At 53.9% G+C, this 22,789-nt stretch overlaps 1 protein-coding gene across 1 annotated transcript; it reads left to right on the top strand.

The window, feature by feature from the left end:
- The first annotated feature begins 2,651 nt into the window (after positions 1-2,651).
- LOC118945291 (proline-rich extensin-like protein EPR1) lies at positions 2,652-21,849 on the top strand. The gene is made up of 12 exons (XM_036967716.1): positions 2,652-2,769; positions 14,835-15,184; positions 15,642-15,747; positions 15,911-15,990; positions 17,326-17,413; positions 17,595-17,692; positions 18,618-18,715; positions 18,924-19,479; positions 19,607-19,706; positions 20,775-20,962; positions 21,045-21,503; positions 21,769-21,849. Exons 1-12 carry the CDS (start codon positions 2,652-2,654, stop codon positions 21,847-21,849), a joined length of 2,322 nt encoding a protein of 773 aa, XP_036823611.1.
- The last annotated feature ends 940 nt before the right edge of the window (positions 21,850-22,789 follow it).

Raw genomic sequence — 22,789 nt, 5'->3', positions numbered from 1 at the left:
ACTCTGTCTAGAGGACAGACACTACTCTATTCGGAGGACAGACTCTACTCTATCAAGAGGACAGACACTACTCTGTCTAAAGGACAGACACTACTCTGTCTGGAGGATAGACACTACTCTGTCTGGAGGATAGACACTACTCTGTCTGGAAGACAGACACTACTCTGTCTGGAGGATAGACACTACTCTGTCTGGAGGATAGACACTACTCTGTCTGGAGGATAGACACTACTCTGTCTGGAAGACAGACACTACTCTATCAGGAAGACAGACACTACTCTGTCGGGAGGACAGACACTACTCTATTTGGAGGACAGACACTATCGGGAGGACAGACATTACTCTGTTTGGAGGACAGACACTACTCTGTCTAGAGAACAGACACTACTCTGTCTGGAGGATAGACAATACTGTCTGGAGGATAGACACTACTGTCTGGAGGATAGACACTACTCTGTCTGGAAGACAGACACTACTCTGTCGGTAGGACAGACACTGCTCTGTCGGGAGGACAGACACTACTCTGTCGGGAGGACATACACTACTCTGCCGGGAGGACATACTCTGTTGAACAGGGCTGCCGACTGAGACACTTGATGCTTATTCTGTGGAAATGAAAGAAGGAGATGGAGTATCTGGTGCATATGTGTTGTCTACATGCTTTTACTTTTTAAAGTACTCAGGGAGAGAACTCTTTACTGTTAAGACAGCTATTGCTGTAGGTAGCTATACCTACCTGTTCTATTTGAAATGGCACAACACCATTGTTCTCATAGTGTTGCTAGTTCAAATCCTAGGAAGCCAAGGTGCCATTGAGGAAGACACTCAGATTTAAAAAATATATATACAGTATATATTTCACCTTTATTTAGCCAGGTAGGCCAGTTGAGAACAAGTTCTCATTTACAACTGCGACCTGGTCAAGATAAAGCAAAACAGTGCGACACAAACAACAATACAGAGTTACACATGGAATAAACAAGCGTACATTCAATAACACAATATAAAAAGAAAGTCTCTATACAGTGTGTGCAAGTGGCATGAGGAGGTAAGGCAATAAATAGGCCATGGTAGCGAAGTAATTACATTTTAGCAGATTAACACTGGAGTGAATAATGAGCAGGTGATGATATGCAAGTAGAAATACTGGTGTGCAAAAAAGCAGAAAGTAAATACAAACAGTATGGGGATGAGGTAGGTAGATTAGGTGGGTTATTTACAGATGGATTATGTACACCTGCAGCGATCGGTTAGCTGCTCAAATAGCTGATCTTTAAAGTTAGTGAGGGAAATATAAGTCTCCAGCTTTAGCAATTTTTGCAATTCGTTCCAGTCACTGGCAGCAGAGAACTGGAAGGCCAAAGGAGGAGTTGGCTTTGGGGATGACCAGTGAGATATACCTGGTGGAGCACGTGCTGCGGGTGGGTGTTGTTATTGTGACCAGTAAGCTAAGATAAGGCGGAGCTTTACCTAGCATAGACTTATAGATGACCTGGAGCGATGGCCAGCCGACTAGAGCTTACAGGTCGCAGTGGTGGGTGGTATAAGGGGCTTTGGTAACAAAACGGATGGCACTGTGATAGACTGCATCCAGTTTGCTGTGTAGAGTATTGGACGCTATCTTGTAGATGACATTGCCAAAGTCGAGGATCGGTAGGATATTCAGTTTTACTAGGGTAAGTTTGGCGGCGTGAGTGAAGGGGGCATTGGTGCGAAATAGAAAGCCGATTCTAGATTTGATTTTTAGATTGGAGATGTTTAATATGAGTCTGGAATGAGAGTTTACAGTCTAGCCAGACACCTAGGTATTTGTAGTTGTCCACATATTCTAGGTTAGAACCATCCAGGGTGGTGATGCTAGTCGGGCGTGCGGGTGCAGGCAGCGAACGGTTGAAAAGCATGCATTTGGTTTTAGTAGCGTTTAAGAGCAGTTGGAGGCCACGGATGGAGTGTTGTATTGCATTGAAGCTTGTTTGGAGGTTAGTTAACACAGTGTCCAAAGAAGGGCCAGAAGTAAACAGAATGGTGTCGTCTGCATAGAGGTGGATCAGGGAATCACCCGCAGCAAGAGCGACATCATTGATATATACAGAGAAAAGAGTCGGTCCGAGAATTGAACCACTGTACCCCCATAGAGACTGCCAGGGGTCCGGACAACAGGCCTTCCAATTTGACACACTGAACTCTGTTTGAGAAGTAGTTGGTAAACCAGGCGAGGCAGTCATTTGAGAAACCAAGGCTGTTGAGTCTGCCGATAAGAATATGGTGATTGACAGAGTCGAAAGCCTTGGCCAGGTCGATGAAGACGGCTGCACAGTACTGTCTTTTATCGATGGTGGTTATGATATAATTTAGTACCTTGAGTGTGGCTGAGGTGCACCTGTGACCAGCTCGGAAACCGGATTGCACAGCGGAGAAGGTACGGTGGGATTCGAAATGGTCAGTGATCTGTTTATTAACTAGGCTTTCGAAGACTTTGGAGAGGAAGGGCAGGATTGATCTAGGTCTTTAGCATTTTGTATCTAGAGTGTCACCCCCTTTGAAGAGAGGGATGACCGCGGAAGCTTTACAATCTTTAGGGATCTCGGACGAGAATAAAAGGAGCAGATTTCTGGGCGTGGTAGAATAGATTCAGGGTATAATGTGTAGACATGGGTATGGTGGGGTGCGGGTACAGTGGGGGTAAGCCCAGGAACCGAGTGATGATAAGAGAGTTCGCATCTCTGGACGTGCTGGTTATACTGGGTGAGGTCACCGCATGTGTGGGAGGTGGGACAAAGGAGGAATCTGAGGCATGTAGAGTTGGACTAGGGGCTCCACAGTAAACTAAAACAATGATAACTATCCTAAACAACAGTAAACAGTATTGACATTTGAGAGAAACATAAAGCGAGGCATAAAGCAGCCACAGGTGTTGATTGGAGCTAGCTAAGACAACAACGGGTAAGACCACAACAGCTAATCAGCTAAGACAACCACAACAGGTAAAATGGCGATGAATGGGCAAAAAGGGTCGGTTAGCTACACACAGGGCCTGAGTTCACGGCTGGGGCTGACAGATAAACAAAAATAAACAGAATGGAGGACCGTGATTAATGAACAGTCCAGCAGGCATCAGCTATGTAGCCAAGTGATCATAGGGTCCAGTGAACAACAATAGATGGAGCAGGGAAGCCGCGGTGTGTTCGTTACTACGTTGGCACGCAGGAGACACAGCGTTTGTTAGCAAGTTAGCAGGCCGGGGCTAGTAGAAGCGTCTTCCACGACGTCCGACAGCGGCTGGTTGCAGGCACAGCGGATGGAGTATTCATCGGCAGACCAGTCGAGGTGGTACGACGGGGTGCCGTGTCGACAAGGGGTCCAAGCCAGATGGCGAGAGAGGTATTGTTGTTGTAATAATTTCCTTTGCTAGCCGGGAGATGCGCCTGGCTCGCAGCTAACTGGTGCTAGCTTTGGGGCAGGGGCATTAGCCACTATAGCCACTCAGTAGCAGCGATGATCCGGTGCCAGTGTCCAGAGCTTACGGCAAGGAACTGGTGGAGTAGTGGATTCTATCCGTGTTTGGGTGGAGTCCGGGTGAACACTGAGTAGGCCGGGAGGTGGGCCTGGCTCAGGGCTAGCTGCAGGGCTGGGTCACTCGGTGGCAGCTAGCTAGCTGTGAAGATCAGGTGTAATGGTCCAGGGTTTACGGCAGGAATCCAGCATTGTAGTGGAGAAACAGTCCGATAGTGGTAGGCCGGCAAGTATTATCCAGGCAAAAAAAAAGGGTTGGTGTCTGTGCAGAAGGAAAAGGCCACTAGCAGTGGCTAACAATGACTAAATAGCTAGTAGCTAATTAGCTGGTTAGCTCCTGATGGCTAGCTTCCGATGGAGTTCTGGCTACAAGGTCTAAAAAAAATAGCGGTTCCGTAACACGTTGGGTGAGGCAAGTTACCGGAAGGTATATTTCATTTCAAATGGAAAAGAGATTGAAAATAAACTTGAAATATAATACAAAAAATTACGAAAAATACAAAAGTACACAAGAGGACGAACAAAAACACGTCTGCACTGCTACGTCATCTTGGAGATGAAATTGGTCTGGTATATATTCATCAGTATAAATGGATCATCTGTAAACTGTAAACTGCAAGCATTGTTCAATGCAGATTAATGATATAAAATATGTCCCTCTACTTTTGTGTGTGTGTGTGTGTGTGTGTGTGTGTGTGTGTGTGTGTGTGTGTGTGTGTGTGTGTGTGTGCGCATGTGTGTGTGTGTGTGCGCGCATGTGTGTGTGTGTGTGTGTGTGTGTGTGTGTGTATTGCACGCCTGTCAAGCTCATCATCATCTCATGATTGCAACTGATCCACTCAGGTAGAACTACATTACTTAAGGGACACTCCAGCTATCCATCACACACACACACACACACCACACGCACAAATTCCTCAGAGTGAGGGAGTGGAGGAGTTCTGAGGAGTCCCCTCCCCCCAACCCCATGGAGATGGCCACTGGACAAACGTCACCATTGCTCATCTATCTAAGTATGATGACTGACTGGGAAATAATACCAGGATTGCTAAAAACAATAACACTCATAAATAACTATACAGTTAGCGATATAATCATCATCATCACTGTCGCCACTGTCGCCACAATTCAAATGGAAAATGGGGATATATTGTTTGACCCAAAACCCTACACACACACACAGGAGATGGAAGGTTCAGGAACACTATCATTCACTCACCCGACCTACTTCCCTCAATCTTGGTTTTCTGTCTTATTTTTTCCATGAATTCTAGTCTGCCTGACAACCCTGATGTCACCTGGTCTGCCAGAAACACTGCCTCGTCTAAGCATCATGGAATTACATTTCTAAAACAACGGCCCTCTATGTAAATGGCTCTGTCTAATACCAATCCCACCCCCTCACCCCCTTCCGTCTTATCCCCTGTCCTGGGCGGTGGGTGGCGAGGTGCAGCTGGACTCACAGGTGCCTGGCATACAGGTCATGGTGGAAGAGCAGAGCTCTGAGGCGCACCACTGGACCGCCAGGCTCCATGGGAGGCACAGTGACCAGGGAGATCTATAGTAGACAGACAGACAGACAGACAGACAGACAGACAGACAGACAGACAGACAGACAGACAGACAGACAGACAGACAGACAGACAGACAGACAGACAGACAGACAGACAGACAGACAGACAGGTAGATAGACAGACAGACAGGTAGACAGACCAGGTAGTTAGACAGACAGACAGACCAGGTAGACAGACAGACAGACAGACAGACAGACAGACAGACAGACAGACAGACAGACAGACAGACAGACAGACAGACAGACAGACAGACAGACAGGTAGTTAGAGAGACAGGTAGATAGACAGACAGTCAGACAGACCAGGTAGTTAGACAGACAGACAGGTAGTTAGACAGACAGACCAGGTCGACAGACAGACAGACAGACAGACAGACAGACAGACAGACAGACAGACACAGGCAGACAGACAGACAGACAGACAGTCAGACAGACCGGTAGTTAGACAGACAGTCAGACAGACCGGTAGTTAGACAGACAGTCAGACAGACAGGTAGTTTGACAGACAGTCAGACAGACAGACAGGTAGTTTGACAGACAGTCAGACAGACAGACAGACAGACAGGTAGTTTTACAGACAAGCAAACCTTACTTTGCTACCTGACAACTTTATGGTTTTTACTTTTTAATTACCGTTTATATTTTTTGTTTTTCCTTCACTCAACTTTTTTTCATTCAACTTTTCACTCCGGACGCAAAAACTGTTTTCTGCCCCTCCCAAAAGATAGAATTTGTAGATAATTGGCCCTCTTTCTGGGACTCACCCACAAACAGGACCAAGCCTGGCCTGCTGAGGAGTGACGGACTCCATCCTAGCTGGAGGGGTGCTCTCATATTATCCACCAAACATAGACAGGGCTCTAACTCCTCTAGCTCCACAGTGAGAGGGTGCAGGCCAGGCAGCAGGCTGTTAGCCAGCCTGCCAGCTTAGTGGAGTCTGCCACTAGCACAGTCAGTGTAGTCAGCTCAGCTATGCCCATTGAGACCGTGTCTGTGCCTCGACCTAGGTTGGGCAAAACTAAACATGGAGGTGTTCACTTTAGCAATCTCACTAGAAGAAAGACCTCCTCCATTCCTGCCATTATTTAAAGAGATTCTGATACCTCACATCTCAAAATAGGGCTACTTACTGTTAGATCCCTCACTTCAAAGGCAGTTATAGTCAATGAACTAATCACTGATCATAATCTTGATGTGATTGGCCTGACTGAAACATGGCTTAAGCCTGATGAATTTACTGTGTTAAATGAGGCCTCACCTCCTGGTTACACTAGTGACCATATCCCCCGTGCATCCCGCAAAGGCGGAGGTGTTGCTAACATTTACGATAGCAAATGTCAATTTACAACAAAAAACCCGACGTTTTCGTCTTTTGAGCTTCTAGTCCTTAAATATATGCAGCCTACTCAATCACTTTTTATAGCTACTGTTTGCAGGCCTCCTGGGCCATATACAGTGTTCCTCATTGAGTTCCCTGAATTCCTATCGGACCTTGTAGTCATAGCAGATAATATTCAAATTTTTGGTGACTTTAATATTCACATGGAAAAGTCCACAGACCCACTCCAAAAGGCTTTCGGAGCCATCATCGACTCAGTGGGTTTTGTCCAACATGTCTCTGGACCTACTCACTGTCACAGTCATACTCTGGACCTAGTTTTGTCCCATGGAATAAATGTTGTGGATCTTAATGTTTTTCCTCATAATCCTGGACTATCGGACCACCATTTTATTACGTTTGCAATCACAACAAATAATCTGCTCAGACCCCAACCAAGGAGCATCAAAAGTCTATAAATTCTCAGACAACACAAAGATTCCTTGTTGCCCTTCCAGACTCCCTCTGCCTACCCAAGGACGTCAGAGGACAAAAATCAGTTAACCACCTAACCGAGGAACTCAATTTAACCTTGCGCAATACCCTAGATGGAGTTGCACCCCTAAAAACTAAAAACATTTCTCATAAGAAACTAGCTCCCTGGTATACAGAAAATACCTGAGCTCTGAAGCAAGCTTCCAGAAAATTGGAACGGAAATGGCGCCACACCAAACTAGAAGTCTTCCGACTAGCTTGGAAAGACAGTACTGTGCAGTACCGAAGAGCCCTTACTGCTGCTCGATCATCCTATTTTTCCAACTTAATTGAGGAAAATAAGAACAATCCGAAATGTATTAAAAAGCATCATTTCCCAAGAGAGGATGGCTTTCACTTCAGCAGTAATAAATTCATGAACTTCTTTGAGGAAAAGATCATGATCATTAGAAAGCAAATTACGGACTCCTCTTTAAATCTGCGTATTCCTCCAAAGCTATGTTGTCCTGAGTCTGCACAACTCTGCCAGGACTTAGGATCAAGAGAGACACTCAAGTGTTTTAGTACTATATCTCTTGACACAATGATGAAAATAATCATGGCCTCTATACCTTCAAGCTACATACTGGACCCTATTCCGACTAAACCACTGAAAGAGCTGCTTCCTTTGCTTGGCCCTCCTATGTTGAACATAATAAACGGCTATCTATCCACCGGATGTGTACCAAACTCACTAAAAGTGGCAGTAATAAAGCCTCTCTTGAAAAAGCCAAACCTTGACCCAGAAAATATAAAAAGTATCGGCCTATATCGAATCTTCCATTCCTCTCAAAAATGTTAGAAAAAGCTTTTTGTGCAGCAACTCACTGCCTTTCTGAAGACAATGTATATGAAACGCTTCAGTCTGGTTTTAGACCCCATCATAGCACTGAGACTGGACTTGTGAAGGTGGTAAATGACCTTTTAATGGCGTCAGACCGAGGCTCTGCATCTGTCCTCGTGCTCCTAGACCTTAGTGATGCCATCGATCATCACATTCTTTTGGAGAGATTGTAAACCCAAATTGGTCTACACGGACAAGTTCTGGCCTGGTTTAGATCTTATCTGTCGGAAAGATATCAGTTTGTCTCTGTGAATGGTTTGTCCTCTGACAAATCAACTGTAAATTTGGGTGTTCCTCAAGGTTCCCGTTTTAGGACCACTAATGTTTTCATTAGATATTTTACCTCTTGGGGATGTCATTCAAAAACATAATGTTAACTTTCACTGCTATGCGGATGACACACAGCTGTACATTTCAATGAAACATGGTGAAGCCCCAAAATTGCCCTTGCTAGAAGACTGTGTTTCAGACATAAGGAAGTGGATGGCTGCAATATTTTTACTTTTAAACAAAACAGAGATGCTTGTTCTAGGTCCCAAGAAACAAAGATCTTCTGTTGAATCTGACAATGAATCTTGATGGTTGTACAGTCGTCTCAAATAAAACTGTGAAGGACCGCGGCGTTACTCTGGACCCTGATCTCTCTTTTGACGACCATATCAAGACTGTTTCAAGGACAGCTTTTTTTCCATCTACGTAACATTGCAAAAATCTGAAACTTTCTGTCCAAAAATGATGCAGAAAAATTAATCTGTGCTTTTGTTACTTCTAGGTTAGACTGCTGCAATGCTCTACTTTCCAGCTACCTGGATAAAGCACTAAATAAACTTCAGTAGTTAGACAGACAGGTAGTTAGACAGGTAGCTTGACAGACAGGTAGTTAGACAGACAGTCAGACAGACAGGTAGTTTGACAGACAGACAGGCAGTCAGACAGACCGGTAGTTAGACAGGCAGTCAGACAGACAGGTCGTTTGACAGACAGTCAGACAGATGGGTAGTTTGACAGACAGGTACTTAGACAAACAGTCAGACAACTAGTTAGACAGACACTCAGACAGACAGGTAGTTTGACAGACAGTCAGACAGATGGGTAGTTTGACAGACAGGTACTTAGACAAACAGTCAGACAACTAGTTAGACAGACACTCAGACAGACAGGTAGTTTGACAGACAGTCAGACAGCCATGTAGTTTGACAGACAGACAGGTAGTTAGAAAGACTGACAGACAGGTAGTTCGACAGACAGGTAGCTTGACAGACAGGTAGTTAGACAGGCAGTTAGACATACAGTCAGACAGAGAGTCAGACAGACAGGTAGTTAGACAGACAGCTAGTTAGACAGACAGTCAGACAATTAGTTAGACAGACAGACAGACAGACAGACAGACAGACAGACAGAGATAGACAGACAGACGGGTAGTTTGACAGACAGGCAGACAGACAGACAGGTCGTCTGACAGACAGTCAGACAGACAGGTAGTTTGATAGACAGGTAGTTTGTCACAGTCAGACAGGCAGACTGAGAGAAGTACAGCACCTACACACGTAGACCTGATGAAGTCTGCCAGACAATCCTAAAGCCTATTACCAAACTTCAGATCTAAGTAATGGATCCCTGTAATCCTTTTATATGAATCCCCTGGATGTTATTATAATGTCCATCTGGCTGAGGCCGAAGTGAGATCACTCCTTTTTAATCAAGTGGACAAATTTAAGGAAGCAAAGTCAGTGTATCCCATGTTGGGAGAGAGCAGGGGATAGAGGGAGAGCAGGGCCAATCTCCCTTTGTATCTGCCTGGGTCCACACTGTCATTCCACAGGACCATCCAACAGCTAATTAAAAAGAGAGTGAATATTTAATTCCGTTTTGTCACACAGTCATGTAATATTCCATTTCCACACTGTGTCAAGACACATAAATTAATTTAATCTTCTCCCTACTAACTAATGAGCAGAAATTACACACGGTTTTCCCTGTCTTCTTTCTGAGTGATATTCAAAGACGGATTTCAGCCGGAAAACCAAACTTGTGTCACGAAGAGGGATGAAAATTCTATGGATATATGCTCTTTATGCAGACACTTTAGGGAATTGGATTGATCAGATTTCTTTCAGCGTGTTCTAAACCATTATTCCATGTTTGTCATATTCATATTGAAGACTGGCACTCAAATTAGCGTACCTAATGCTAGCATGTCAATTCCCATTCTCCAGCCGGTAGGATTATTTAATCAAATTCCAAACCAGTCACAACAAACAGCATTAGGGAGCTTTCATTGAACTGGTTAGTTTTTTTCACAATGGATTTGAAATCTTCATGGTAGACAGCTGCATGTCAGGACTACTGTAATGATCTCTCAAATCAGCTCTGATGTTTTGTTGTTCTTGGACGCGGACCAAGAATCTATACAAATGTGATAGAGCATAAAATAGAATGTAATGCAAAACAACACGAGTAGCTAAAGTGCAGACATGGCAGGAATAGCGCTAAGCTACACTGGATATCTGAAATGAAATGTATGTGTGTGCCCTTTGAATATGTCGTAAAGTCTCACTGTATGGAGAGGAACAGGGGATGAGCCTTATGGAGAGGAACAGGGGATGAGCCTTATGGACAGGAACAGGGGATGAGCCTTATGGAGAGGAACAGGGGATGAGCCATATGGACAGGAACAGGGGATGAGCCATATGGAGAGGAACAGGGGATGAGCCGTATGGAGAGGAAACGAGGATGAGCCATATGGGGAGGAACAGGGGATGAGCCATATGGAGAGGAACAGGGGATGAGCCATATGGAAAGGAACAGGGGATGAGCCATATGGACAGGAACAGGGGATGAGCCATATGGAGAGGAACAGGGGATGAGCCATATGGAAAGGAACAGGGGATGAGCCGTATGGAGAGGAACAGGGGATGAGCCATATGGACAGGAACAGGGGATGAGCCATATGGAGAGGAACAGGGGATGAGCCATATGGAAAGGAACAGGGGATGAGCCGTATGGAGAGGAACAGGGGATGAGCCATATGGACAGGAACAGGGGATGAGCCATATGGAGAGGAACAGGGGATGAGCCATATGGAAAGGAACAGGGGATGAGCCGTATGGAGAGGAACAGGGGATGAGCCATATGGACAGGAACAGGGGATGAGCCATATGGAGAGGAACAGGGGATGAGCCATATGGACAGGAACAGGGGATGAGCCATATGGAGAGGAACAGGGGATGAGCCGTATGGAGAGGAACAGGGGATGAGCCATATGGACAGGAACAGGGGATGAGCCATATGGAGAGGAACAGGGGATGAGCCGTATGGAGAGGAACAGGGGATGAGCCGTATGGAGAGGAACAGGGGATGAGCCGTATGGACAGGAACAGGGGATGAGCCATATGGACAGGAACAGGGGATGAGCCATATGGAGAGGAACAGGGGATGAGCCGTATGGAGAGGAACAGGGGATGAGCCGTATGGAGAGGAACAGGGGATGAGCCGTATGGAGAGGAACAGGGGATGAGCCGTATGGAGAGGAACAGAGGATGAGCCATATGGAGAGGAACAGGGGATGAGCCGTATGGAGAGGAACAGGGGATGAGCCATATGGAAAGGAACAGGGGATGAGCCGTATGGAGAGGAACAGGGGATGAGCCGTATGGAGAGGAACAGAGGATGAGCCATATGGGGAGGAACAGGGGATGAGCCATATGGAGAGGACCAGGGGATGAGCCATATGGAGAGGAACAGGGGATGAGCCGTATGGAGAGGAACAGAGGATGAGCCATATGGAGAGGAACAGGGGATGAGCCGTATGGAGAGGAACAGGGGATGAGCCATATGGAAAGGAACAGGGGATGAGCCGTATGGAGAGGAACAGGGGATGAGCCGTATGGAGAGGAACAGAGGATGAGCCATATGGGGAGGAACAGGGGATGAGCCATATGGAGAGGACCAGGGGATGAGCCATATGGAGAGGAACAGGGGATGAGCCATATGGGGAGGAACAGGGGATGAGCCGTATGGTACAGAACAAGGGATGAGCCGTATGGAGAGAAACAGGGGATGAGCGTTATGGGACAGAACAGGGGATGAGCCGTATGGAGAGGAACAGGGGATGAGCCATATGGAGAGGAACAGGGGATGAGCCATCTGGAGAGGAACAGGGGATGAGCCGTATGGAGAGGAACAGGGGATGAACTGTATGGAGAGGAACAGGGGATGAGCATTATGGTACAGAACAGGGGATGAGCCATATGGAGAGGAACAGGGGATGAGCCGTATGGAGAGGAACAGGGGATGAGCCGTATGGAGAGGAACAGAGGATGAGCCATATGGGGAGGAACAGGGGATGAGCCGTATGGAGAGGAACAGGGGATGAGCCGTATGGAGAGGAACAGGGGATGAGCCATATGGGGAGGAACAGGGGATGAGCCGTATGGAGAGGAACAGGGGATGAGCCATATGGAGAGGAACAGGGAATGAGCCGTATGGGACAGAAGAGGGGATGAGCCGTATGGAGAGGAACAGGGAATGAGCCGCATGGAGAGGAACAGGGGATTAGCTGTATGGAGAGGAACAGGGGATGAGCCGCATGGAGAGGAACAGGGGATTAGCTGTATGGAGAGGAACAGGGGATGAGCCGTATGGAGAGGAACAGGGGATGAGCTGTATGGAGAGGAACGGGGACTAGCCGTATGGAGAGGAACATGGGATGAGCCGTATGGGACAGAAGAGGGGATGAGCCGTATGGGACAGAACAGGGGATGAGTTGTATGGAAAAGAACAGGGGATGAGCCGTATGGAGATGAACAGGGGATGTGCGTTATGGGACAGAACAGGGGATGAGCCGTATGGAGAGGAACAGGGGATGAGCCGTATGGAAAGGAATAGAGGATTAACCGTATGGAGAGGGACATGGGATGAGCCGTATGGGACAGAACAGGGGATGAGCCGTATGGGACAGAACAGGGGATGAGTTGTATAGGACAGAACAGGGGATGAGCCGTATGGGACAGAACAGGGGATGAGTTGTATGGAAAAGAACAGGGGATGAACCATATGGAGAGGAACAGGGGATGAGCCGTATGGAGATGAACAGGGGATGTGCGTTATGGGACAGAACAGGGGATGAGCCGTATGGAGAGGAACAGGGGATGAGCCGTATGGAGAGGAACAGGTGATGAGCCGTGTGGAGAGGAACAGGGGATGAGCGTTATGGGACAGAACAGGGGATGAGCCTTATGGAGAGGAACAGGGCATGAGCCGTATTGGACAGAACAGGGGATGAGCCACATGGAGAGGAACAGGGGATGAGCCGCATGGAGAGGAACAGGGGATGAGCCGTATGGAGAGGAGCAGTACACTCACTCACTACCTGCTTGTCAGAATTCAACGGCAGAACTGACCGGTCTGTGACGAGAACCGCTCTGGATATCTGCCTGTGAAATGAGAAGATGGATGAAAGAGAGGAAAGTGGAGGGAGGACATGAGAAAAACAGAAGCACCATTATTAGATTGTTACTGCACTGTTTTCCTTTCTTCTCTGTTCTCTGTTGTGGTAGATTTTGGCTGTGAGACAGTCCAGTCTAGGCCATGCTACAACAGAACAGTGGCTGGTTTGGTTCTGGCCAGCCGGGCCTGTCATTCTGCGCTGCTGTCTTTAAGAGCATTAGTCGTGCTCTAATTGGGGTCAGTGGTGTAAATGTCAAGGTCTCCATTGACACAGGCAGGCAGGCAGGCAGGCAGGCAGGCAGGCAGGCACGGTGTGGTGGGCAGAGCAGAGCCCAGTCACCTGCAGCCGGGTCTGTGGAGTGTGTCTGGGATAATCAGCCCTTTCACCATGACGCCACTGAAACTGTCCCACAACATAAAGAAAAGATCCCTCTTATCTGCACTGAGACCCTCCTCCCAAGTTGACTCCAAGGAGAAATGTCACCACTATGTAGGCTATGCACTGTTCTCACTAAATGAACCCTGAAACAGTGAGTGAGAGCAGTATCAATGACTATGAAGGGACGGTGATGAGGAGGAGGACTGGGTGAGTAGAGGTGGTCCTCTCTGAGCCCCTAGTCCTCTCTGCACCCCCAGTCATCTCCGCACCCCCAGTCCTCTCTGAGCCCCTAGTCCTCTCTGCACCCTCAGTCCTCTCTGCACCCCCAGTCCTCTCTGAGCCCCTAGTCCTCTCTGCACCCCCAGTCCTCTCTGCACCCCCAGTCCTCTCTGCACCTCCAGTCCTCTCTGCACCCCCAGTCCTCTCCGCACCCCCAGTCCTCTCTGAGCCCCTAGTCCTCTCTGCACCCCCAGTCCTCTCCGCACCCCCAGTCCTCTCTGAGCCCCCAGTCCTCTCTGTGCCCCCAGACCTCTCTGCACCCCCTGTCCTCTCTACACCCCCAGTCCTCTCTGCACCCCCAGACCTCTCTGCACCCCTGTCCTCTCTGCACCCCCAGACCTCTCTGCACCCCCAGACCTCTCTGTGCCCACAGTCCTCTCTGCACCCCCAGACCTCTCTGCGCCCCCAGTCCTCTCTGTGCCCCCAGTCCTCTCTGTGCCCCCAGTCCTCTCTGCGCCCCCAGTCCTCTCTGCACCCCCAGACCTCTCTGAGCCCCCAGACCTCTCTGCACACCCTGTCCTCTCTGCACCCCCAGACCTCTCTGCGCCCCCAGACCTCTCTGTGCCCCCAGTCCCCTCTACACCCCCAGACCTCTCTGCGCCCCAGTCCTCTCTGTGCCCCCAGCCCTCTCTGCACCCCCAGTCCTCTCTGAGCCCCCAGTCCTCAATGTGCCCCCAGTCCTCTCTGAGCCCCCAGTCCTCTCTGTGCCCCCAGTCCACTCTGAGCCCCCAGTCCACTCTGAGCCCCAGACCTCTCTGCACCCCCTGTCCTCTCTGCACCCCCAGTCCTCTCTGCACCCCCAGACCTCTCTGCACCCCCTGTCCTCTCTGCACCCCCAGACCTCTCTGCGCCCCCAGACCTCTCTGTGCCCCCAGTCCTCTCTGCACCCCCAGACCTCTCTGCGCCCCCTGTCCTCTCTGTGCCCCCAGTCCTCTCTGCACCCCCAGTCCTCTCTGCAGCCCCAGACCTCTCTGAGCCCCCAGACCTCTCTGTGCCCCCAGTCCACACTGAGCCCCCAGTCCACTCTGAGCCCCCAGTAAACTCTGCACCCCCAGTCCACTCTAAGCACCCAGACCTCTCTGTGCCCCCAGTCCACACTGAGCCCCCAGACCACTCTGAGCCCCCAGTCCTCTCTGCACCCCCAGTCCACTCTGCACCCCCAGTCCACTCTGCGCCCCCAGTCTTCCCTGAGCCCCCAGTCCTCTCTGCGCCCCTAGTCTTCCCTGAGCCCCCAGTCCTCTCCGCACCCCCAGTCCTCTCTGAGCCCCTAGTCCTCTCTGTGCCCCCAGTCCTCTCTGTGCCCCCAGACCTCTCTGCACCCCCTGTCCTCTCTACACCCCCAGTCCTCTCTGCACCCCCAGACCTCTCTGCACCCCTGTCCTCTCTGCACTCCCAGACCTCTCTGCACCCCCAGACCTCTCGGTGCCCCCAGTCCTCTCTGCACCCCCAGACCTCTCTGCGCCCCCAGTCCTCTCTGTGCCCCCAGTCCTCTCTGCACCCCCAGTCCTCTCTGCACCCCCAGACCTCTCTGAGCCCCCAGACCTCTCTGCACCCCCTGTCCTCTCTGCACCCCAGACCTCTCTGCACCCCCAGACCTCTCTGTGCCCCCAGTCCTCTCTGCATCCCCAGACCTCTCTGCGCCCCAGTCCTCTCTGTGCCCCCAGTCCTCTCTGCACCCCCAGTCCTCTCTGCACCCCCAGACCTCTCTGAGCCCCCAGTCCTCTCTGAGCCCCCAGTCCTCTCTGTGCCCCCAGTCCACTCTGTGCCCCCAGTCCACTCTGAGCCCCCAGTCCACTCTGAGCCCCCAGTCCACTCTGAGCCCCCAGTCCACTCTGAGCCCCAGACCTCTCTGCACCCCCTGTCCTCTCTACACCCCCAGTCCTCTCTGCACCCCCAGACCTCTCTGCACCCCCTGTCTTCTCTGCACCCCCAGACCTCTCTGCACCCCCAGAACTCTCTGTGCCCCCAGTCCTCTCTGCACCCCCAGTCCTCTCTGCACCCCCAGTCCTCTCTGTGCCCCCAGTCCACTCTGCGCCCCCAGTCTTCCCTGAGACCCAAGTCCTCTCCGCACCCCCAGTCTTCCCTGATTCCCCAGACCTCTCGGTGCCCCCAGTCCTCTCTGCACCCCCAGACCTCTCTGCTCCCCCAGTCCTCTCTGTGCCCCCAGTCCTCTCTGCACCCCCAGTCCTCTCTGAGCCCCCAGACCTCTCTGAGCCCCCAGACCTCTCTGCACCCCCTGTCCTCTCTGCACCCCCAGACCTCCCTGCACCCCCAGACCTCTCTGTGCCCCCAGTCCTCTCTGCACCCCCAGACCTCTCTGCGCCCCAGTTCTCTCTGTGCCCCCAGTCCTCTCTGCACCCCCAGTCCTCTCTGCACCCCCAGACCTCTCTGAGCCCCCAGACCTCTCTGCACCCCCTGTCCTCTCTACACCCCCAGTCCTCTCTGCACCCCCAGACCTCTCTGCACCCCTGTCCTCTCTGCACTCCCAGACCTCTCTGCACCCCCAGACCTCTCGGTGCCCCCAGTCCTCTCTGCACCCCCAGACCTCTCTGCGCCCCCAGTCCTCTCTGTGCCCCCAGTCCTCTCTGCACCCCCAGTCCTCTCTGCACCCCAGACCTCTCTGAGCCCCCAGACCTCTCTGCACCCCCTGTCCTCTCTGCACCCCCAGACCTCTCTGCACCCCCAGACCTCTCTGTGCCCCCAGTCCTCTCTGCACCCCCAGACCTCTCTGCGCCCCAGTCCTCTCTGTGCCCCCAGTCCTCTCTGCAGCCCCTGTCCTCTCTGCACCCCCAGACCTCTCTGCACCCCCAGACCTCTCTGTGCCCCCAGTCCTCTCTGCACCCCCAGACCTCTCTGCGCCCCAGTCCTCTCTGTGCCCCCAGTCCTCTCTGCAGCCCCAGTCCTCTCTGCACCCCCAGACCTCTCTGAGCCCCCAGTCCTCTCTGAGCCCCCAGTCCTCTCTGTGCCCCCAGTCCACTCTGTGCCCCCAGTCCACTCTGAGCCCCCAGTCCTCTCTGCGCCCCCAGTCCTCTCTGTGCCCCCAGTCCTCTCTGCACCCCCAGTCCTCTCTGCACCCCCAGACCTCTCTGAGCCCCCAGACCTCTCTGCACCCCCTGTCCTCTCTGCACCCCCAGACCTCTCTGCACCCCCAGACCTCTCTGTGCCCCCAGTCCTCTCTGCACCCCCAGACCTCTCTGCGCCCCAGTCCTCTCTGTGCCCCCAGTCCTCTCTGCAGCCCCTGTCCTCTCTGCACCCCCAGACCTCTCTGCACCCCCAGACCTCTCTGTGCCCCCAGTCCTCTCTGCACCCCCAGACCTCTCTGCGCCCCAGTCCTCTCTGTGCCCCCAGTCCTCTCTGCAGCCCCAGTCCTCTCTGCACCCCCAGACCTCTCTGAGCCCCCAGTCCTCTCTGAGCCCCCAGTCCTCTCTGTGCCCCCAGTCCACTCTGTGCCCCCAGTCCACTCTGAGCCCCCAGTCCACTCTGAGCCCCCAGTCCACTCTGAGCCCCAGACCTCTCTGCACCCCCTGTCCTCTCTACACCCCCAGTCCTCTCTGCACCCCCAGACCTCTCTGCACCCCCTGTCTTCTCTGCACCCCCAGACCTCTCTGCACCCCCAGACCTCTCTGTGCCCCCAGTCCTCTCTGCACCCCCAGTCCTCTCTGCACCCCCAGTCCTCTCTGCACCCCCAGTCCTCTCTGCACCCCCAGTCCTCTCTGCGCCCCCAGTCCACTCTGCGCCCCCAGTCTTCCCTGAGACCCAAGTCCTCTCCGCACCCCCAGTCTTCCCTGATTCCCCAGACCTCTCGGTGCCCCCAGTCCTCTCTGCACCCCCAGACCTCTCTGCTCCCCCAGTCCTCTCTGTGCCCCCAGTCCTCTCTGCACCCCCAGTCCTCTCTGCACCCCCAGACCTCTCTGAGCCCCCAGACCTCTCTGCACCCCCTGTCCTCTCTGCACCCCCAGACCTCTCTGCACCCCCAGACCTCTCTGTGCCCCCAGTCCTCTCTGCACCCCCAGTCCTCTCTGCACCCCCAGACCTCTCTGAGCCCCCAGACCTCTCTGCACCCCCTGTCCTCTCTACACCCCCAGTCCTCTCTGCACCCCCAGACCTCTCTGCACCCCTGTCCTCTCTGCACTCCCAGACCTCTCTGCACCCCCAGACCTCTCTGAGCCCCCAGTCCTCTCTGCACCCCCAGACCTCTCTGCGCCCCCAGTCCTCTCTGTGCCCCCAGTCCTCTCTGCACCCCCAGTCCTCTCTGCACCCCCAGACCTCTCTGAGCCCCCAGACCTCTCTGCACCCCCTGTCCTCTCTGCACCCCCAGACCTCTCTGCACCCCCAGACCTCTCTGTGCCCCCAGTCCTCTCTGCACCCCCAGACCTCTCTGCGCCCCAGTCCTCTCTGTGCCCCCAGTCCTCTCTGCGCCCCCAGTCCTCTCTGCACCCCCAGACCTCTCTGAGCCCCCAGTCCTCTCTGAGCCCCCAGTCCTCTCTGTGCCCCCAGTCCACTCTGTGCCCCCAGTCCACTCTGAGCCCCCAGTCCACTCTGAGCCCCCAGTCCACTCTGAGCCCCAGACCTCTCTGCACCCCCTGTCCTCTCTACACCCCCAGTCCTCTCTGCACCCCCAGACCTCTCTGCACCCCCTGTCTTCTCTGCACCCCCAGACCTCTCTGCACCCCCAGACCTCTCTGTGCCCCCAGTCCTCTCTGCACCCCCAGTCCTCTCTGCACCCCCAGTCCTCTCTGCGCCCCCAGTCCACTCTGCGCCCCCAGTCTTCCCTGAGACCCAAGTCCTCTCCGCACCCCCAGTCTTCCCTGATTCCCCAGACCTCTCGGTGCCCCCAGTCCTCTCTGCACCCCCAGACCTCTCTGCGCCCCCAGTCCTCTCTGTGCCCCCAGTCCTCTCTGCACCCCCAGTCCTCTCTGCACCCCCAGACCTCTCTGAGCCCCCAGACCTCTCTGCACCCCCTGTCCTCTCTGCACCCCCAGACCTCTCTGCACCCCCAGACCTCTCTGTGCCCCCAGTCCTCTCTGCACCCCCAGACCTCTCTGCGCCCCAGTTCTCTCTGCACCCCCAGTCCACTCTGCGCCCCCAGTCTTCCCTGAGCCCCAAGTCCTCTCCGCACCCCCAGTCTTCCCTGATTCCCCAGTCCTCTCTGTGCCCCCAGTCCACTCTGCACCCCCAGTCTTCCCTGAGCCCCCAGTCCTCTCTGAGCCCCCAGTCCTCTCTGCGCCCCTAGCCCTCTCCGCACCCCCAGTCTTCCCTGAGCCCCCAGTCCTCTCCGCACCCCCAGTCTTCCCTGAGCCCCCAGTCTTCCCTGAGCCCCCAGTCCACTCTGCGCCCCCAGTCTTCCCTGAGCCCCCAGTCCACTCTGCGCCCCCAGTCTTCCCTGAGCCCCCAGTCCACTCTGCGCCCCCAGTCTTCCTTGAGCCCCCAGTCCTCTCAGAGCCCCCAGTCCTCTCCGCACCCCCAGTCTTCCCTGATTCCCCAGTCCTCTCTGTGCCCCCAGTCCACTCTGCACCCCCAGTCTTCCCTGAGCCCCCAGTCCTCTCTGAGCCCCCAGTCCTCTCTGCGCCCCTAGCCCTCTCCGCACCCCCAGTCTTCTCTGCACCCCCAGACCTCTCTGCACCCCCAGACCTCTCTATGCCCCCAGTCCTCTCTGCACCCCCAGTCCTCTCTGCACCCCCAGTCCTCTCTGCACCCCCAGTCCTCTCTGCACCCCCAGTCCTCTCTGCGCCCCCAGTCCACTCTGCGCCCCCAGTCTTCCCTGAGACCCAAGTCCTCTCCGCACCCCCAGTCTTCCCTGATTCCCCAGACCTCTCGGGGTGCCCCCAGTCCTCTCTGCACCCCCAGACCTCTCTGCTCCCCCAGTCCTCTCTGTGCCCCCAGTCCTCTCTGCACCCCCAGTCCTCTCTGCACCCCCAGACCTCTCTGAGCCCCCAGACCTCTCTGCACCCCCTGTCCTCTCTGCACCCCCAGACCTCTCTGCACCCCCAGACCTCTCTGTGCCCCCAGTCCTCTCTGCACCCCCAGACCTCTCTGCGCCCCAGTTCTCTCTGTGCCCCCAGTCCTCTCTGCACCCCCAGTCCTCTCTGCACCCCCAGACCTCTCTGAGCCCCCAGACCTCTCTGCACCCCCTGTCCTCTCTACACCCCCAGTCCTCTCTGCACCCCCAGACCTCTCTGCACCCCTGTCCTCTCTGCACTCCCAGACCTCTCTGCACCCCCAGACCTCTCTGAGCCCCCAGTCCTCTCTGCACCCCCAGACCTCTCTGCGCCCCCAGTCCTCTCTGTGCCCCCAGTCCTCTCTGCACCCCCAGTCCTCTCTGCACCCCCAGACCTCTCTGAGCCCCCAGACCTCTCTGCACCCCCTGTCCTCTCTGCACCCCCAGACCTCTCTGCACCCCCAGACCTCTCTGTGCCCCCAGTCCTCTCTGCACCCCCAGACCTCTCTGCGCCCCAGTCCTCTCTGTGCCCCCAGTCCTCTCTGCGCCCCCAGTCCTCTCTGCACCCCCAGACCTCTCTGAGCCCCCAGTCCTCTCTGAGCCCCCAGTCCTCTCTGTGCCCCCAGTCCACTCTGTGCCCCCAGTCCACTCTGAGCCCCCAGTCCACTCTGAGCCCCCAGTCCACTCTGAGCCCCAGACCTCTCTGCACCCCCTGTCCTCTCTACACCCCCAGTCCTCTCTGCACCCCCAGACCTCTCTGCACCCCCTGTCTTCTCTGCACCCCCAGACCTCTCTGCACCCCCAGACCTCTCTGTGCCCCCAGTCCTCTCTGCACCCCCAGACCTCTCTGCGCCCCCAGTCCTCTCTGCACCCCCAGACCTCTCTGCGCCCCCAGTCCTCTCTGTGCCCCCAGTCCTCTCTGTACCCCCAGTCCTCTCTGCACCCCCAGACCTCTCTGAGCCCCCAGACCTCTCTGTGCCCCCAGTCCACACTGAGCCCCCAGTCCACTCTGAGCCCCCAGTCCTCTCTGCACCCCCAGTCCTCTCTGCGCCCCCAGTCCACTCTGCGCCCCCAGTCTTCCCTGAGCCCCAAGTCCTCTCCGCACCCCCAGTCTTCCCTGATTCCCCAGTCCTCTCTGTGCCCCCAGTCCACTCTGCACCCCCAGTCTTCCCTGAGCCCCCAGTCCTCTCTGAGCCCCCAGTCCTCTCTGCGCCCCTAGCCCTCTCCGCACCCCCAGTCTTCCCTGAGCCCCCAGTCCTCTCCGCACCCCCAGTCTTCCCTGAGCCCCCAGTCTTCCCTGAGCCCCCAGTCCACTCTGCGCCCCCAGTCTTCCCTGAGCCCCCAGTCCACTCTGCGCCCCCAGTCTTCCCTGAGCCCCCAGTCCACTCTGCGCCCCCAGTCTTCCTTGAGCCCCCAGTCCTCTCAGAGCCCCCAGTCCTCTCAGAGCCCCCAGTCCTCTCTGTGCCCCCAGTCCTCTCAGAGCCCCCAGTCCACTCTTCGCCCCCAGTCCTCTCTGCGCCCCCAGTCCTCTCAGTGCCCCCAGTCCTCTCAGAGCCCCCAGTCCTCTCTGAGCCCCCAGTCCTCTCAGAGCCCCCAGTCCTCTCGGTGCCCCCAGTCCTCTCAGAGCCCCCAGTCCTCTCTGAGCCCCCCAGTCCACTCTGCACCCCCAGTCCTCTCTGTGCCCCCAGTCCTCTCAGAGCCCCCAGTCCTCTCTGTGCCCCCAGTCCTCTCAGAGTCCCCAGTCCTCTCTGAGCCCCCCAGTCCACTCTGCGCCCCCAGTCCTCTCTTTTCCCCCAGTCCTCTCTTTTCCCCCAGTCCTCTCTGAGCCCCCCAGTCCTCTCTGCACCCCCAGACCTCTCTGAGCCCCCCAGTCCTCTCTGCACCCCCAGACCTTTCTGAACCCCCAGTCCTCTCTGCACCCCCAGACCTCTCTCCACCCCCAGTCCTCTCTGCACCTCCAGACCTCTCTGCAACCCCAGACCTCTCTGCACCCCCAGACCTCTCTGCACCCCAGACCTCTCTGAACCCCCAGTCCTCTCTGCACCCCCTGTCCTCTCTGCACCCCCAGACCTCTCTGCACCCCCAGACCTCTCTGTGCCCCCAGACCTCTCTGCACCCCCAGACCTCTCTGAACCCCCAGACCTCTCTGCACCCCCAGACCTCTCTTAGTAGCAGCAGCAGCAGTGTGACCTTCCTGCCTTGCTCGTCTCAGACAGAGGGGAAACGATGGGGAATCTCTCTGCTTGTTATGTCAAGAGTTATAAATGTGCTTTATAGGGCTCATTATCCAAACTAATGGGCTAGGGGTGACATCCTTGAAACGGACTTTCACAATAAAGGAGAAGGCAAGCTGCACTCCAAAACGCCCTCTCCCACCCCACTCCAAACCACACCCCTCCGAATAATCCACGCCTCGGAGAGATTGACTGCAGGATGGACAGTTTATGTAATTGAAGACGTATTTACTAGGAGAGGGCTTGGCAGTGGGAGCTGGCAGTTCAAATCAATCCTAAACCAATGGAGTGAGATATGGGATATAGGAGACGGGATCGCTGGTTTTAAACAAAAATACTGCACTCTCTGGAAAGTACCTTCACAAGCGGTATATAATAGCAATAAGGCCTGAGGGGGTGTGGCATATGGCCAATATACCACTGCTTTCAGCCAATCAGCATTCAGGGCTCGAACTACCTAGTTTATATAGAAGAAGTAGAAATGATGGGTCGATAATGTGAATGGATGTGCTTCAGCACTAATCTATATCCTCTGTCATCTATACACCTGTATACATAACCTGGGAATAAACCTCAAACTATCCACTAATCTATATCCTCTGTCAACTATACACCTGTATACATAACCTGGGAATAAATCTCAAACTATCCACTAATCTATATCCTCTGTCATCTATACACCTGTAGACATGACCTGGGAATTAACCTCAAACTATCCACTAATCTATAT

This window comes from Oncorhynchus mykiss, chromosome Y, assembly GCF_013265735.2.
Source record: "Oncorhynchus mykiss isolate Arlee chromosome Y, USDA_OmykA_1.1, whole genome shotgun sequence".
Lineage (NCBI taxonomy): Eukaryota > Metazoa > Chordata > Actinopteri > Salmoniformes > Salmonidae > Oncorhynchus > Oncorhynchus mykiss.
The sequence above is the reverse complement of the archived record's forward strand: the minus strand, read 5'-3'. Positions and strand labels throughout refer to the sequence as shown.

What these genes read in the sequence shown, in the direction of transcription:
- LOC118945291 (XM_036967716.1), top strand. Translation starts at nt 2,652, where the DNA reads ATGGGTATGGTGGGGTGCGGGTACAGTGGGGGTAAGCCCAGGAACCGA. An exon ending in CTGATTCCCCAGACCTCTCG is followed by an intron (nt 17,693 to 18,617) that starts GTGCCCCCAGTC and finishes CTGCACCCCCAG; the next exon opens with TCCTCTCTGCGCCCCCAGTC. An exon ending in CTGCACCCCCAGTCCTCTCT is followed by an intron (nt 21,504 to 21,768) that starts GTGCCCCCAGTC and finishes CTCCACCCCCAG; the next exon opens with TCCTCTCTGCACCTCCAGAC.